At 32.8% G+C, this 15,211-nt stretch overlaps 1 protein-coding gene across 1 annotated transcript in view; it reads left to right on the forward strand.

Moving 5' to 3' along the window:
• Window positions 1–14,705, forward strand: part of Smc2 (structural maintenance of chromosomes 2) — a 54,670-nt gene extending 39,965 nt beyond the window's left edge. Inside the window, 8 exon segments of the mRNA XM_026380117.2 lie at window positions 1,770–1,841; window positions 1,843–1,891; window positions 1,894–1,964; window positions 4,171–4,371; window positions 6,207–6,323; window positions 11,208–11,368; window positions 13,453–13,600; window positions 14,508–14,705. Coding sequence (XP_026235902.1) covers window positions 1,770–1,841; window positions 1,843–1,891; window positions 1,894–1,964; window positions 4,171–4,371; window positions 6,207–6,323; window positions 11,208–11,368; window positions 13,453–13,600; window positions 14,508–14,705 — 1,017 coding nt within the window.
• The last annotated feature ends 506 nt before the right edge of the window (window positions 14,706–15,211 follow it).

Genomic DNA, 15,211 nt, shown 5'->3' on the forward strand with positions numbered 1-15,211 from the left:
AATTATTTCCTTTTGCTGATAGGAGTAAATAATCACACTTGTGGGAAGCTAAAAAAAAACAAAAACTACCTACCTACTAACTAATCATATTGAGATAAACAAGACTTGAAACTTCATTTCTGTTCAGTCTTAAGTGATAGATTTCCTTTGTATTTTTCTACCATTGTAAAAAAGATTGGCAGTCAAATCTGCTGTATATTCTTTACACTCCAGATAGAAGATAATCTTTGTAAACATGTTTTTGTCAAGTGTAGTTTTAGTTAATAACCCTTTGTCTTTATTTATTTCTTTTAGTTAGCAGAGTTTTATTCACTTCCTTTTTTTGTTCTTGGAATGTTTTTAAAAAGCTAAAATATCTTTTTTTTATTTACTTTTTTTTAGTTATAGATAAACACAATATCTTTATTTTTATGTGGTACTGAGGATCGAACCCAGTGCCTCATGCATGGTAGGCAAGTGCTCTACCTCTGAACCACAACCCCAGCCAGCTAAAATATCTTTTGAGGTTTTAAGGTGAATGCCAGAATTTGCCTTCCTGTGAAAGACCTCTAATGGTACAATTTAGGCAGGAAATTAAATCATACTGGGACCATTTAAGATCCTGACATGGAGCATTTTTTGTTGCTTAAAATTATCTGGTTTTCTGATAAGTATGCCTAAAAAATACCTGAACTTTTACTGGTGTTTGTAAACTACTTTAAGGAGGTCTGTTCTTCCTTAGAGTTTTTTGGCAGTTCGTTCTATTTACTTGTTTTTGCCCTTTGTTTTTCCTCCAACCTAAATATAAATTGAACTAGGAGTTTTCTGCTGTTGGTGTTGTGTTTTGTTTTCTTGTTGTTTCAAATACACATTTGTGTGAGTTTGGAATTATATCTTTACCCAAAAGGATATTCAAGATCTAGGAGGAAGCAAAGGTGTTTGTGAATATTGGTACAGTAAATCCCAAGGACAGTTAGCATTTCAGAAGTTAAGCAGCCCCAACTTTGATAGTAGTGAAAGTCAGGTCAAGAAATTTTTTCCCTGGGTGTGGGTGGCCCACACCTATAATCCCATTGACTTGGGATGCTGAAGCAGCAGGATCCTGAGTTCAAAGTCAGCCTCAGCAACTCAGTGAGACCCTTTGTCTCTAAATAAAATACAAAAAAGGGCTGGGGATGTGGCTCAGTGGTACAATGCTCCTGAGTTCAATAAATGGTATAAAAAAAAAATTTTCTTTGTGCCATAGGTCTCTTCCTTCCAAAGCAGCTTTCCTTTCTCTTCCATTTCTCTGTTTTGACCCCTGTTTTGATTAGAATCAAATGCTGTGACTTTCTGTTACCTTTGGTAAGATCCAGATGCTTTATATTACAGAATAGAGAAGGAGCAAGACCCAGCCTCCCTCTCTTTTCTCTGATCTTTGCCCTTCCTGTCATCTGGGAGTCTGTTACATTATCTTCTTGTTAACTACCCAGAATATTACTTTTTTGAGAGACCTCACAGGTCAGCTTCCAGTAGTCCCTCCTTCCACCCAATTAATACCATCTACACTATATTCATCAATAACTATTTTCTGTATGAACATTGTTCCCCAGCCTGTTTTACTTCCAGTGGTAATCATCCCTTTGTCCTGTGTGTCAATTCATTGTCATCTTAATGGGGATATAAAATGTAGAATATTAGATAACCATCTGATTGTAATCACATTGACTTCTTGCTAGAAGTCTGTCAGACAAGCTTTTAGTAAAATAAAAACATTTACATTATTCTTTAATTTTTTTTCTTTCTTTTAGGAGTCAGTAAATAAAGCTCAAGAAGAGTTGACCAAGCAAAAAGAGGTGATAACAGCTCAAGACCAAGTAATTAAAGCTAAATATGCAGAGGTGGCAAAACATAAGGAGCAAAACAATGATTCTCACCTTAAAATTAAGGAATTAGACCATAATATCAGCAAACATAAAAGGGAAGCAGAAGATGCTGCGGCAAAGGCATGTTTGTGTTTATTTTTATCATTAATAATCAAGTTTTTGTTTCTGGGTCATTGAAAAAATTCTAGTATACTGCTCAGTGAAAACCTTTATATAAATGGCAGAACAATAGCCTAACATAATTTGAGCACACACTATTTTAACTGCTTCTCAACAGTACTTACTTTCAACAAATGTCACAGATGTTTTATTTTTAAATTTAATTTCAGATATTTGTTCCCTTCAATAAGATGTATTTATTTAATGTTTAATGGTTTCCCATGTGAATAACTGCTTTTATCTCTAAATATTGATAGAACTATTAATGTACTGGAATGATAAATATTTCATTAACTTTATTTCAAATTCAACTTAAAAAAATTCAGTGAAATAAGTATGTATATATGTATATATATGTATGTATGTATATATACACACAACACACGGACACATATATAGGCATTTTTAAAAGAATTAATTGCCTTTCACATGGTCTTATAAAAGGATCAGTTTTTTTCAGTTTTATTAAAAAATCTGATGTTTTACAAAAACAGTTATTTTGAGATTATTCCACAGTTTTTTGGTCACTTTTAAAACTTTCTTTCTGTGTTACAGTACCTTAAAGAAGAAAACAAAATTTTGCAGAAATTTGTTTAGTTGAAAGGCTACATCCATATGGTCTTAACTATTCATCCATTATCTTTTCCTATGAGTGTATAATACCCTGCTGCTTTTTTCACACATGGGATCTTTTTAAGCATCCTGAAAGAAGAAAAACTTTAACTTCAAAAGAATCATCAAGAACATACAAAATAGTCTTTCCACCCTCTGAAAGAATTATAGATGCCCATATAAGTTCACTTCTTGGCTTAAAAAAAATCATAATCTTCCACTTCATTACTGTTGATTTCTTTTTAGCATAATAGTTAGTGGTATTGGAATCACTGAGATATTACCGATACCAATATTACTACTAATCGTTTTTGGTAATTGAAAATGTTAGTATTTGTGATTGCTGGGGGTTTTTTTGTGTTTGTGTGTTTTGGTTGTTGTTTTGTTTCTGGTTTGCTATTTAGGGGATAAAAGGAGGTATTTGCCAGTGGAGATGCTAAAATCTTTGAAACACATTTTCTTTGAAAAACATTTAGGCATGCCTGTTAATAACAGCTACTATACTGGGCACTGAAGATATAAGAATGAGTAACACCTATGGAATACTTTCACAGGACTTAAAAGTCAGCACAGATGATAGACTTTTGTAAATGATAATTTTGCTTTAGGGCCTAAGGATAAGCATATATCCATGAAATTAGTGATGGTTGACAAGTTGATAAGGATTAGATTCTACCATTTAGCATGAATCTTAATTCTTATAGAAGAAAGCCTTTAATAACTATAATTTGAAATTTTTTTCATTGTATTATATGAAGAGGTATTAATACTGTGAAGTATTATACCGAAGCTAGCAGGAATAATAGAGAGTCAACATTAGGGCAATTTTTTTTCCTCAGACTTTAATCTTGATAAAATTATTACATAGTCAGAATTAGGCTTCCATGATTTTACTAAACCTGTGACTTAAGCATTTTGCAGGAATTTTAGCTCATCACAAATTGTTTTTTGAAGCAATAGATTCAGTTTGGTAAAATCTGAAAGAGTCTCTCTAAAGGAGCCTGATCTAATTTACCTTTTGTTTTAATGGAAATATTTTGTGTATGTACTTTAAAGATCTTAATCCAAAAATCTTAGTCAAAACAAAGGCACATTAAAAATACATAAAATTAACCTTCAGATTATATAAGGTATCTATGGAACATAAATGAATTTTTTTTTTTAAAGACTGGGGTTCCTTCCCCAAAATATCTCATTATGTATATATAAAAATATTCCAAATTATTTTTAAAAACTCAAAAACACTTCTGGTCTTAAGCATTTTGGATAAGTGATACTCAATCTGTACCTTGTAAAAATTTCTGTGAGTTGACTCCTCTTCTAATGCTAAAGTAATAGGAAGATCTCTTTCTATAAGATCTGTTGTTTCTTGACCCTGTGCTCTAGGTAAAGATATTCATTCTTATTTCTGTCAATGGTGAACCTCAATTTTTCAGATGATTATTGTATTTTTTTTCTCCCGAATATTTGATTTTAAGTTAGTAAATATTTATGAAACTGGTTTATAAATGTTTTTTAAACAATCATAGATCTTTCTGTTTTCATATGTGGCTAGGTATCCAAAATGTTGAAAGATTATGACTGGATTAATGCAGAGAAACACCTCTTTGGCCAACCTAATAGTGCCTATGATTTCAAAACTAATAACCCCAAAGAAGCTGGTCAGAGACTTCAGAAGTTGCAAGAAATGAAGGAAAAACTAGGAAGAAATGTCAATATGAGAGCTATGAATGTACTGACAGAAGCTGAAGAGCGAGTAAGTCAATTTCCTATGGATATCTGAGCATATTAGAATGAAGTAGCATTGATGGCTCTGTATGACCTCTATGAAGTTATTTCATCCAACTTTTGCTTAATGCCCTAGGTACTTTGTTTTCTATTTCCCTTTTTCCCCCTTTTCTTCATTTCTTATGACTTTATTTTTTTACCAGTTGTTTTTCTGTTCTTCTATACCTTGCACGATATTTCCATTGTTTTTTGCTCTTTGCTGTAAAGATGTAAGTAAAAAACACTTACAGATCCCATTAATTGCTTAGTTCTGGCATAACCACTATTTTACTACTCTCTAAATCAAGCAGCATCTTCTAGGTCGTAATGCTCTTGATTACTTAATAGTTATCCATTTCTCCTACTCTTGATAAAACTCTAGAAAGGGAATTTTAATGTCTCCTAGTAATGAACTTGGAAAGTCTTGCCACGAGAAAAACCCTGTGGGAACCACAGTCCCCACTCTTTGGGACACTGTAGGAAGAGGCAATCTTAGAAATTTTGTGTTAATGTCTCATACTTTCCTTAATTCTACAAAATTCTGTTTAAATTTTATATTAAAGTAAATTGAGAGATCTGCAGAAGTGATAGTGTGTATGAGATGGTTACTCCTAAGAAATTTTGTTATATGTCTTTAAAAAAATATATTAATGACATTTCTGTATATAAGCAATCTGTTATTTTACATGCCAAACAGGATAATAGTGCAGGTGCTGTGATCTTCTCTATAAAATGCTGGTTTTCATTTTCCTACACTATGGCTTTAAAAGTGTGGCATATTTGTGGAAGGAAATATTTTATCTAAATATGAGCTGCACACTATTGTAGAATTTACATACTTTTTGAAAACAATGATACCTAGGCCTTTTTTTTTTTTTTTTTTTTTGGTAAGAATTCATCAGGTCTTTTCTCCTTATCAGAGATGAAGACTCTCTTGTTGATCAGCAGATGGCTTTTTTTTTTTTTCTTGTGGTTTTTTTGGTCTGTTCATGTAAGAAATTACATGGACATATGCAAAAAAAAAAAAAAAAAAGATATAAAAATACAAAGAGGAGGTTGGCCAGTAAGGACTGGGACAGTGAGAAAGAACAAGACTGGCTGGAGTTACTAACAGAGAATATGGAGTTTCCTTGAAATGTGCAGCTTAAAGGAAAAATGAGTTAGGAAGCATTTTAGAATGTTTTAAGGCTGTTCATGATATAACTATTCCACTGCAGCCTCCCTCAAAGGAAGAGATGATGTTTGAATTACAAGTCCAGGCACCCATAATGTAGATACAGGAAAAAGCATTCTAGGAAAAAAAACAAAAACAATGAAGAGAATAAGTTTATCATGTTCAAGAAGCTGAAAAAAAAAATAAACATATGGCTAGACTCTGGGGAAGAGTCTGATGCTTTAAAGTCAGAGATAAATAATAGCCAAATTTTATTATTGTGAAGAATTAAAATTTTACTTATGTTATTTCTAAGACTTTTCCTTTTTATTCAGAACATTTACTTGAGTTTACATATGACACATTTTTCTTTTTGCTTTGATTGCTAGGAAGATAATATAATAATAATGGTTAAAATATTTTGAGAAATATTCCTAAAAATTCTCACTTCTAATAATTGAATTTTACTATAAACATTTGGGTGATATATTTACTTTACTCATAATTTGGTTTGCATTATAATTCTTAGTACATTGTACCTTTTGGTAAATAAGATTGTATGTATTATATTTAAAATAATGAAACCTCTTATTCCTGAGTGAATTTCAGAATATGGAGGAAACTTTGTATTTACCGAATATGCTTAAAAATTATGCTTTTTAATCTCACAGTATAATGACTTGATGAAGAAGAAGAGAATTGTAGAAAATGACAAATCCAAAATCCTTGCAACTATAGAAGACCTTGACCAAAAGAAAAACCAAGCTCTAAATATTGCCTGGCAAAAGGTATTTGAGCCCTAAAATGTTTTCTTTCATTCTTTATGAGTCAAGGGTCATCATTAGGTATATATTCTAAGAGGAATTTGATATTACTAATTGTGTTTAAATGAGGCCTATGCTTACGCCTTAATTTAAACTTAATAGACTTTAAATGCATTTTATCTTTTTGAACTTGACTGTTTTTGTCACTCCATCAATTCGGGTACTATGGTTCTTAAGCTGTATTAAATCCTGATTTTCTAGCTTTCTCTATTTCTTACTATTATCTTCATTTACCAGGACAGTATTACTTTTGAAGGAGATTCTATTCATTTTCTTTACTTCTTAGGAGTCTGTAGGCTTTTAACACATGGAAGAAACCTTGGATGCTATTCAATTTCTGTTGTACTCCACTCAGCTTCTGCTTGAAACTAGAAATAGTCAATATCTATTTCACATGGTCAAAGCTCTACTTATTGAAACCAGAAATTTTCCAAGGATGTTTCCAATTCTACCATCTTCAGCTTCTCTTGTTAAGACTAACAAAAGTCAAGTATTAGTTCTTAAACGTTTCCATAGCAGTTTTTTTAAAAATATATTTTCAGTTGACATAATTACAATATGTAGTGATCAGACCCAGGTAATTGACATATCCATTACCTCTAACATTTAATATTTCTTTTTGTTGGAACATTCAAAATCCTATATACTAGCAATTTTAAAATAATTGCTGTCAATCATAGTTATCCTGCTGTATATAGAACATTAGAATTAATTCCATCCTGCTGTACTCCTTATACCCATTAACAATCTTCTCTTCATCCATCCTTACCCATATCCTTCTAGGTTTCTAGTAACCACTATTCTAGTCTTTCCTTCTCTGAGATCAGATTTAGCTTTCATATAAAAGCCAGAACTATATTTGTCTTTCTGGGCCTATTTCATTTCACTTAACGATGTCCTCCTATTCCTTAGATGTCAGAATTTTATTCCTTTTTAATGGCTGAATTAATATTCCATTTATTCATCAACACATACCTTGGTTGATTTCTACCTAAAAGTTTATCAATTTTTTTTTTTTTTTTTTTTTTTTTTTTGTTTCTTTTTTATTTTTAGAAGCTGCCATTTTTGTATTTCTTTCCTATACTAATTTGGGGTTTGGTTTTGTTCTTGCATTTCTGGTTCCTTACAGCACATCATTATGTTGTTGGAATTTATTTGTTTTTGATGTAGGTACTTCCTGTGTAAACTTCCTTCTGAATACTGCTTTTAGTTATTGGTATGTGTTTATATTTTTCAGTTTTCTTAAGAATTTTTTTGGGGTGTATTCCTTTAATTTCTTCATTGACCCATTAATCATTCATGAAATTCTTTCATTTGTATTTGTACTATTTCTAAAGTTTCCCCAGTCATTGATTTCTAGTTTTATTGTATATAGTTAGAGAAGATAACAAATCCAAAAATCACAGCACGCTAAGACTTGTTTTGTGACCTAACATATGGGCTGTCCTGGAGAATGTTCTTTATAATGATGAAAAGAATATGTTTTCTGCAGTTATTGGATGAAATTTCTATAACTCTCTGTTAGGTTCAATCAGTCTCTGGTATGATTTAACTCTGATGTTTCTTTGTTGATTTTTTTTTTTTTTTTTTTTGGTCTGGATGATTGGTACATTGATGAAAGTACAGTGTGGAAGTCCCCATCTATTATTATATTAGTCTCTGTTTTAGATCCAATCAATAAGTGTTGCCTTATATAATTGGGTGTTCCAGTGTGGAGTGCTTGTATATTTACAATTGTTATTTCCTCATGTGAAATTGATTCCCTTGTCATTATATAGTAACCTTGTTTCTCTTTACAGTTTTTGATTTGAAGTCTGTGTTTTCTGTTAGAAGTATACCTATTCCCACTTACTTTTTGTTTTGATTTGTATGGTATATCCTTTTCCTTCCCTCTGTTTTCAATCTGTGTGTCTTTACTGGTGAAGTCAGTTTCTTCAAGGCATCATATTATTGGGTCTAGTTTTGTTTTTGTTTTTTAATCCATTAGCCAGTCAGTATTTTAATTGGGAAATTTATTTAAAAATTCAAGGTATTATTGATAAATGACATTATACTCCTGTTAATATTTTTATTTTTATGTTCATTTGTATATCCTCTGTTAATTTATTGTTCATCTTTGTGGTTCGGTGGTTTTCTGTTTGGTAAGATTTTTGTTTTTGTTTTTTTAATCACATTATCTACTCTGTTAAGTTTTAAAATTTTGTGTTTTCATGATTGTACTTCCCATTCTTTCACTTCCAGTGTCGAACTCTAAAGCATTTCTTGTAGGTCTGATTTGGTGATGAATTTCCTCTGTTTTGTCTCGAAAAGTATTATATTTATTATAACCTTCATTTCTGTTGAGTAGCTTTGTTGGGTATAATGTCCTTGGTTGACAAATTTTTCTTTCAGGACTTTGAATAAATCATCTCATTCTCTTCAGGTGTATAAGGTTTTTTTTTTTTTTTTTTCAACAGAGAAATCTGCTCTTCATTCAATGACTTCATTTTTTTCCTCTTACTGGTTTTAGAGTTCTCTCTTTATCTTATGCTTTTAAGAGAACCTATTCTGGTGAAATCTATTAGTAGTCCTTTGAGCCTACTGGTTTTGGATGTCCCTGTCTTGGAATGTTTCAGCAGCTATTCTGTTAAGCAGGTTTTCAGTGTCTTTTCCTTTCTTTTTTCCTATGGGAACACCTATACGGTGAATGGTTGCTCACTTAATTGTGTCCCATAAATCTCATAAAGTTTCTTCTTTTTTTGTCTTACTAGATTCTTTGACGAGCCCTATCTTTAAGCTCAGAAATTTTTTCTTCTGCTTGGTCTAGTCTGCTTTTTATACTCTAAACTATATGTTGTATTTATTGAGTTCTCCAAGGTTTATTTTATGCTTCTTTTATGATCTTTTTACTGAAATTTTCTATTTGTTTAATGAATTATCTTCCTAATTTTGTTGTATTGTCTATATTCTGTAGTATCTCATTAAATTTTCTTAAAAATCATTTTGAAGCCTTTTTCAACTACTTCTTGGATTTCCTTTTCTTTTGGATCCATTGCTGGACAGTTATTATGTTCCTTTGGGGCCATCATGCTAGCTTATGCTTTTTTATGCTTTCTGTGTCTGTACATTGATATTTGTGCATCTGGTGGATCAATTAATTGCCTATACCAGTTTATTGGGCGGATTTCACAGTGTCAGACTTTATCCTAGCAATGTTTCTAGGAAGTCTGTAGGATAGGGTGTATTGAATTTGGTTTCACATGAGTGTCTTGGTCTGTTGTTTGTGTACTTTCTTCAGTTGAAGTCAGTGTAAGTGTTGTCTGTCGGTGTCCAGTAACCTAAGCTACAGGAGTTGTGGGATTGCATTCACTACTGGGATGCAACCCATCTAGGTAAGATAGATTTTTCTGGTGACTGGGCACAGTGTGTCCTGCCGTAGGTATAAGCATCAGTTTCTGCAGGATGTTTAGGGTTGCTCTGGTGGGCAGTTTTAGTCAAGGCACAGCTGGTACAGCATCAGAGATGTGGCACCTGTCATTTTCTGAGGATCAATGAGGTGGGCATAGGTTGGTGAAGTACAGTATGCCCAACAGCAAATAGGACACTTTTCAGTAGCTCATACTGGTGGGTCCAGATGGGGGACCCTTCAGTGTCCGTTGTCTGCATGATTGACTTTATAGGGAAACTGAATGGCAACCTGTGCATCTTTTTCCTGGGACTGAAGGATGTTGGGTAATCTGACTGGTTTGCAGGATTGGTAAGGGCAGCTGCCTGTTTCACAAGTGGCCTCTTTCTACTATCAACTTCTACTGTGTAGGATGTTACTTAGATGAGCAGTTGCTCTTTAGATGTTGTTCCTTAGTTAAGGCTGTATTCAGAAGTGCTGCTTGTCACCAAGAGACTTCCTAATTATATTTACATTTCAATTTTGTGTACATATAGTTGAATTTGGAGATCTCCCTGGAGAACATGACTGTCAAATTCTGAAGATTTATTTTTGCAGGAGGGGAATATGGGTTTGTATGTATGTATACCCTCAAATTTGCTTTAACAGTTATTAAATCTCGTCTTTGAAGACAGGTGGCCAAATTCCCAAATCATTGATTAGGTGTGTATGCACAAAATTTTCCTGTTACAAACTAGAATTCTGTCCCTAAATTCCTGTATATAGTATCTTACTGTAGCAAGATAGGGGAATACCAAGTAGCTTTCTCATCTTTTTTTTCTTTTGGAATCTAGTGCTATTCCTGGCCCATCACACCTATCCTTTTTGACTATGAGATGAGGGATATAGAAAAGAATCCTTTAACATCTTCAACTGATCTGGTCCTTCAATTTTATTTCTTCTTTTCTCCAAGACTTCATCTTGCTTTACATAGGTATTTAGTTGGTGACCCTTGACCCATCTTACCCTATTAATCAACAGGAGGAAAAAAATTTACAAGGGAATATTTTTTTGTTGTGTGTTTGCTTCTCCATCTTTTGTATTTTTCCCCCATGTGAAATAATTGTGTTTTTCTTGAGGATTCTTGTAATATGTTCTATAAAAGCATGAAAACTTTGGAATAGAAGTAGAAATGTACCCTCTAATTTCCTCCCTGAAAGTTACGGTATGTCTTAGTAAATTGTTTTAGTTCAGGTCCAGATATTTCTGTCTTTATGGGCCAGCCAGTCTCTGCCATAGTGCTAACAACCATAGACAGTTTCTAAATGAATGGACATGGGCAGATGTCACGTGAGATAGTTAGCCAACCTCTAAATTAAAATAACATATAACAAAATGGACCTGATGAATATCATGTACATATACAAGTAATTAATCCTTCTTAGAAAGCATTCTGATGTTTTAATATGACTTTTTTAATCCAGGTAAACAAAGACTTTGGGTCTATTTTTTCTACTCTTTTGCCTGGTGCAAATGCTATGCTTGCACCACCAGAGGGACAAACTGTTTTGGATGGTCTCGAGTTCAAGGTTGCTTTAGGAAATACCTGGAAAGAAAACCTAACTGAGCTTAGTGGTGGTCAGAGGTGAGTAACCCTTTACAATATTATAATAGCCCATTCTCTTTATTTTATTGTAATCCTTCATTTCATTACCTTCCAATTTTATTTGAATTTTGATTTGCTTAACTACCTTTATATAGAGAACTTAAGAAGCTTAACATAAGTTTATTAATTTGGTTGGACTGATTGATTAAATTAGTAGGCAGTAAAGGAGAAGAAAGAATAGGCAACTAGAAAATTAAATAACATATGAAAAACAACTTTTCAAACATGGGAAAAATGAATAAATAGTTAAGGACTATGAAATATGAAAGAGGAAGCTGTAGTACTGAGCCTTGTGCTTACCCTGACTTTCTCCTTGGTGGCAGTTTCTGGGTATCAGAAGCAAGGAGGGGAACCCAGTAGAGCTCAGTATTCTAACTAAATTGAGGAGATATCAGTTAGAATTTTGGGAAGTCCAAGAGAATACACCTTAGTATTAAGTCTAGACTGTCCCTGAAACGAAGGCCACTATAGACAGACCCTAAGAAACTTGACAACGACCTTGAAAGGATCAATCGATCTGCATGTTATTTAATTGTTTGTCAGAACAAAGTCCAGTTCTCATTTATAGGAAGACAATAAAATTAACTCACTATTCAACCTCAAGGTTTCCTTGAAAATCAAGGAAATGTGATGCTAACCTAGAGAAAAATCATCAGTAGAAACAGACCCAGGAATGACAGAAAGTATGTATCTATGAGACAAGTTAGATTATTATTTTTTTTCTTATGTTCTTGAGAAACAGAAGGAAGCTATTAAAAGGAATCAAGATAAATATCTGTATATACAAACATACCTGAAATGAAAAATTCACTGCATCGGATTAACAGCAGATTAGACACTGTAAAAGAAAGATAAGCAAACCTGAAGGCATAACAACAGAATTTATTCAACCTAACTAAGAAATTTTAAAAAACTGAAAGAAAGGGCTAGGATATGACTCAGTAATAGAGTGTTTGCCTGGCATAGGCAAGGCCCTAGATTTGATCCTTTGCACTGTAAAAAGATAAACAAATCAAAAGGGGAAAAAAACAGTATCCTGTGGAGAGATGCCTGATGTACATATAACTGAAATTCTAAAAAGAAATGAAGACGGAAGCCTGTGTGTGTATGTGTGTGTGTGTGTGACACATATATATATGAAGAAATTAAGGCCCCAAGGCTTCCATATGTGATAAATTCTGAAAGCCACACATCTGTGAACACAGAGCCATACACACAGTGGCACAGCAAAGCATATATAAAGTTGCTGAAAACTCATGATTAGGAGAAAAATTTATAAGCAGCCAGTGGAGAAGACATATTATTTGTGAATAATAAAGATAAGGATACAATGATTTTAGATTTCTAAAACTATGCAAAACAGAAATTTAGAATATCTATGAAGTGCTGAAAGAAAATGCCAACCTATATAATTATTATGAAACAAAAAATTCTTCACACTGAAGACAATTTATATACTTTTTCAGACAAAAGCTGAAATAATTTGGTACAACAAACTATGCTAATGCTTATCAGAAGTTCTTGGGCAAAAGCAAAGTGATATTAGATGGCGCCTTCTGTCTACGTAAAGTAAAGAAGATATTGGGGAAAAGATGAAATGTGGAATTGAAGGAAGTTTCTCTGAACTTAACAGTGACTCAGAAGATCAGCATACTGATAGAAACTGCATGGGAGGATTAGAGGAACTCTAGACAGGGGAAAGGAGAGGGAGGGGAAGGAAGGGGGAAAGGGAGTAAAAAAGACGGTGGAATGAGATGGACATCATTACCCTAAGTACATGTATGAAGACACGTATGGTGTGAATATACTTTGTATACAACCAAAGATGAAAAATTGTGCTCTGTATGTGTAATATGAATTGTAATGCATTCTGCTGTCATATGTAACGAATTTGAGTGAAAAAAATTTAAAAAAGAAATAAAAAATGTTGCATTTGAATCTTAAAGATTTTTTTGTATGACTTTTCAGATAAATCTATATTACTATTACTAGATTGCAGACTTCTTTCTTTTTTGCTAAAAAGTGGTCAAATTTTGTCTTTTCTTCTGCCAATCTTCTCTTAGGTCTTTAGTCGCTTTATCATTAATATTGTCTATGCTCCTCTTCAAACCTGCTCCAATTTATATCTTGGATGAGGTAGATGCAGCCTTGGATCTTTCTCATACCCAGAATATTGGACAGATGCTCCGTACTCATTTCACGCATTCTCAGGTAACAATCAGGAAAAAAAATGTCTCAATAATAGTTTGAGTATTTGGTTTTCTAAATTCTTTAGTAGGTATCCAATGTTAGTGAGATGTTTAAGTTTGAAGGATACTGAAGTATTTTATGTCTGTTTAAATAAGCTTGAGTTCAATGGTCATGGAAGGAAAAAAGTTTTGGGGTCCCTATAAAGAAAGAACCAGACATTAAAATTGTTGATTGTAGCATAAAGGAATTTAGAATTGATTCTTGATGTAATTATTATCTGTTTCTAGCTGACATAGGATACATAATCTGAACAGAACTCTTAGTATACCCTTAACAGGAAAATCAGAAAATTGTGTGGTATTCAGTGGGGTAACTTTGTTTTTTTCTGCCTGAAATCTGAAGAAAAGTCCCTTGAAGTTAAGAATAGTTTATTTTTATTGTACTATTGCTATAGGAAGTGTGTCTGCCAAATACAATTGCATAAATTATGCATTGTACAACTCTGGGGGCTTCATTTATCATTGTTTGTCATAGATTATTTATGGTGGCATTTTTGGGACATAAAACTGGTGTCTTTTCTTAATTATATACAGTTTACATTTGGGCTAGAGATGGGGCTGTGGAAACTTGTAGCCTTGTTATTATTAAAGTATATATAATAAAATTTTACTAAGGCAGTTACATCTAGGAGCAGAACAAAAGCAGCAACAGGCTGTCAACCATCAGGAAGTAGTAAAGTTGAGCAGCGAAGTACTCGGGGTAACATTGAGACTTCTAAAATCAAATGTGGAAACTAGTCTAATATCGATATTTTTTTCTTGGCATGTAAGGGCATGCATTTTCTTGGAGTCAAGTATTGGGATGAACTCTTTCAGGAATATTACAATAATTTTTTAATGCTGGCTTTTTTTTTTCCTTTTCCCTTAAGTTCATTGTAGTGTCCCTAAAAGAAGGTATGTTCAACAATGCAAATGTTCTTTTCAAAACCAAGTTTGTGGATGGTGTTTCTACAGTAGCCAGATTTACTCAAAGTCAAAATGGAAGGATTCCCAAGGAAACAAAATCCAAAGCAAAAGGACCCAAATGAGCATATGATGGAAGTTTAAAATGCAAACCTGCACCTTGACCTGTTTTTCAAACATAATCTTTTAAGAACTTGGGATATAATTTGTTTATATAATGTTATTTTGTTACTTAACTCATGTTTTTTCTTCCTTTTTATTATCACTTATAAATGAGCAGATTTCTCTTTTTCACAATTAACATAACTCTGGTCCAATTAGTGTGGTTGTGATTTTATATCTATCAACAAATGCTTGTTCTTAGTGCAAGTTTTTTTAATGTGTTTGTATTAGGGAGCCTGAGAATACCTAGTTGGTAGTAAATTCTATATGTAAAAGCAAAAATATAAAGAAAAAGATGAAGTTAAATTACAGGATAAATATAGCTGACAGTCAGCTTTTAATTAGTTTAATTACTAAAGCAGTATTAGTGTATTTTCTATTGCTGATAAAAATCATTTAGGTAAGGAAAAATTGTAAAGCAAGTAGCTGAACAACAAAAGGAACACAAAGCTATTATGCATGCACCAAGCTATTTGAGGATAGTCTCTTGTGGACACAAGGCCAGATC

This window comes from Urocitellus parryii, chromosome 4 (genome assembly GCF_045843805.1).
Source record: "Urocitellus parryii isolate mUroPar1 chromosome 4, mUroPar1.hap1, whole genome shotgun sequence".
Classification (NCBI taxonomy): Eukaryota; Metazoa; Chordata; class Mammalia; order Rodentia; family Sciuridae; genus Urocitellus; species Urocitellus parryii.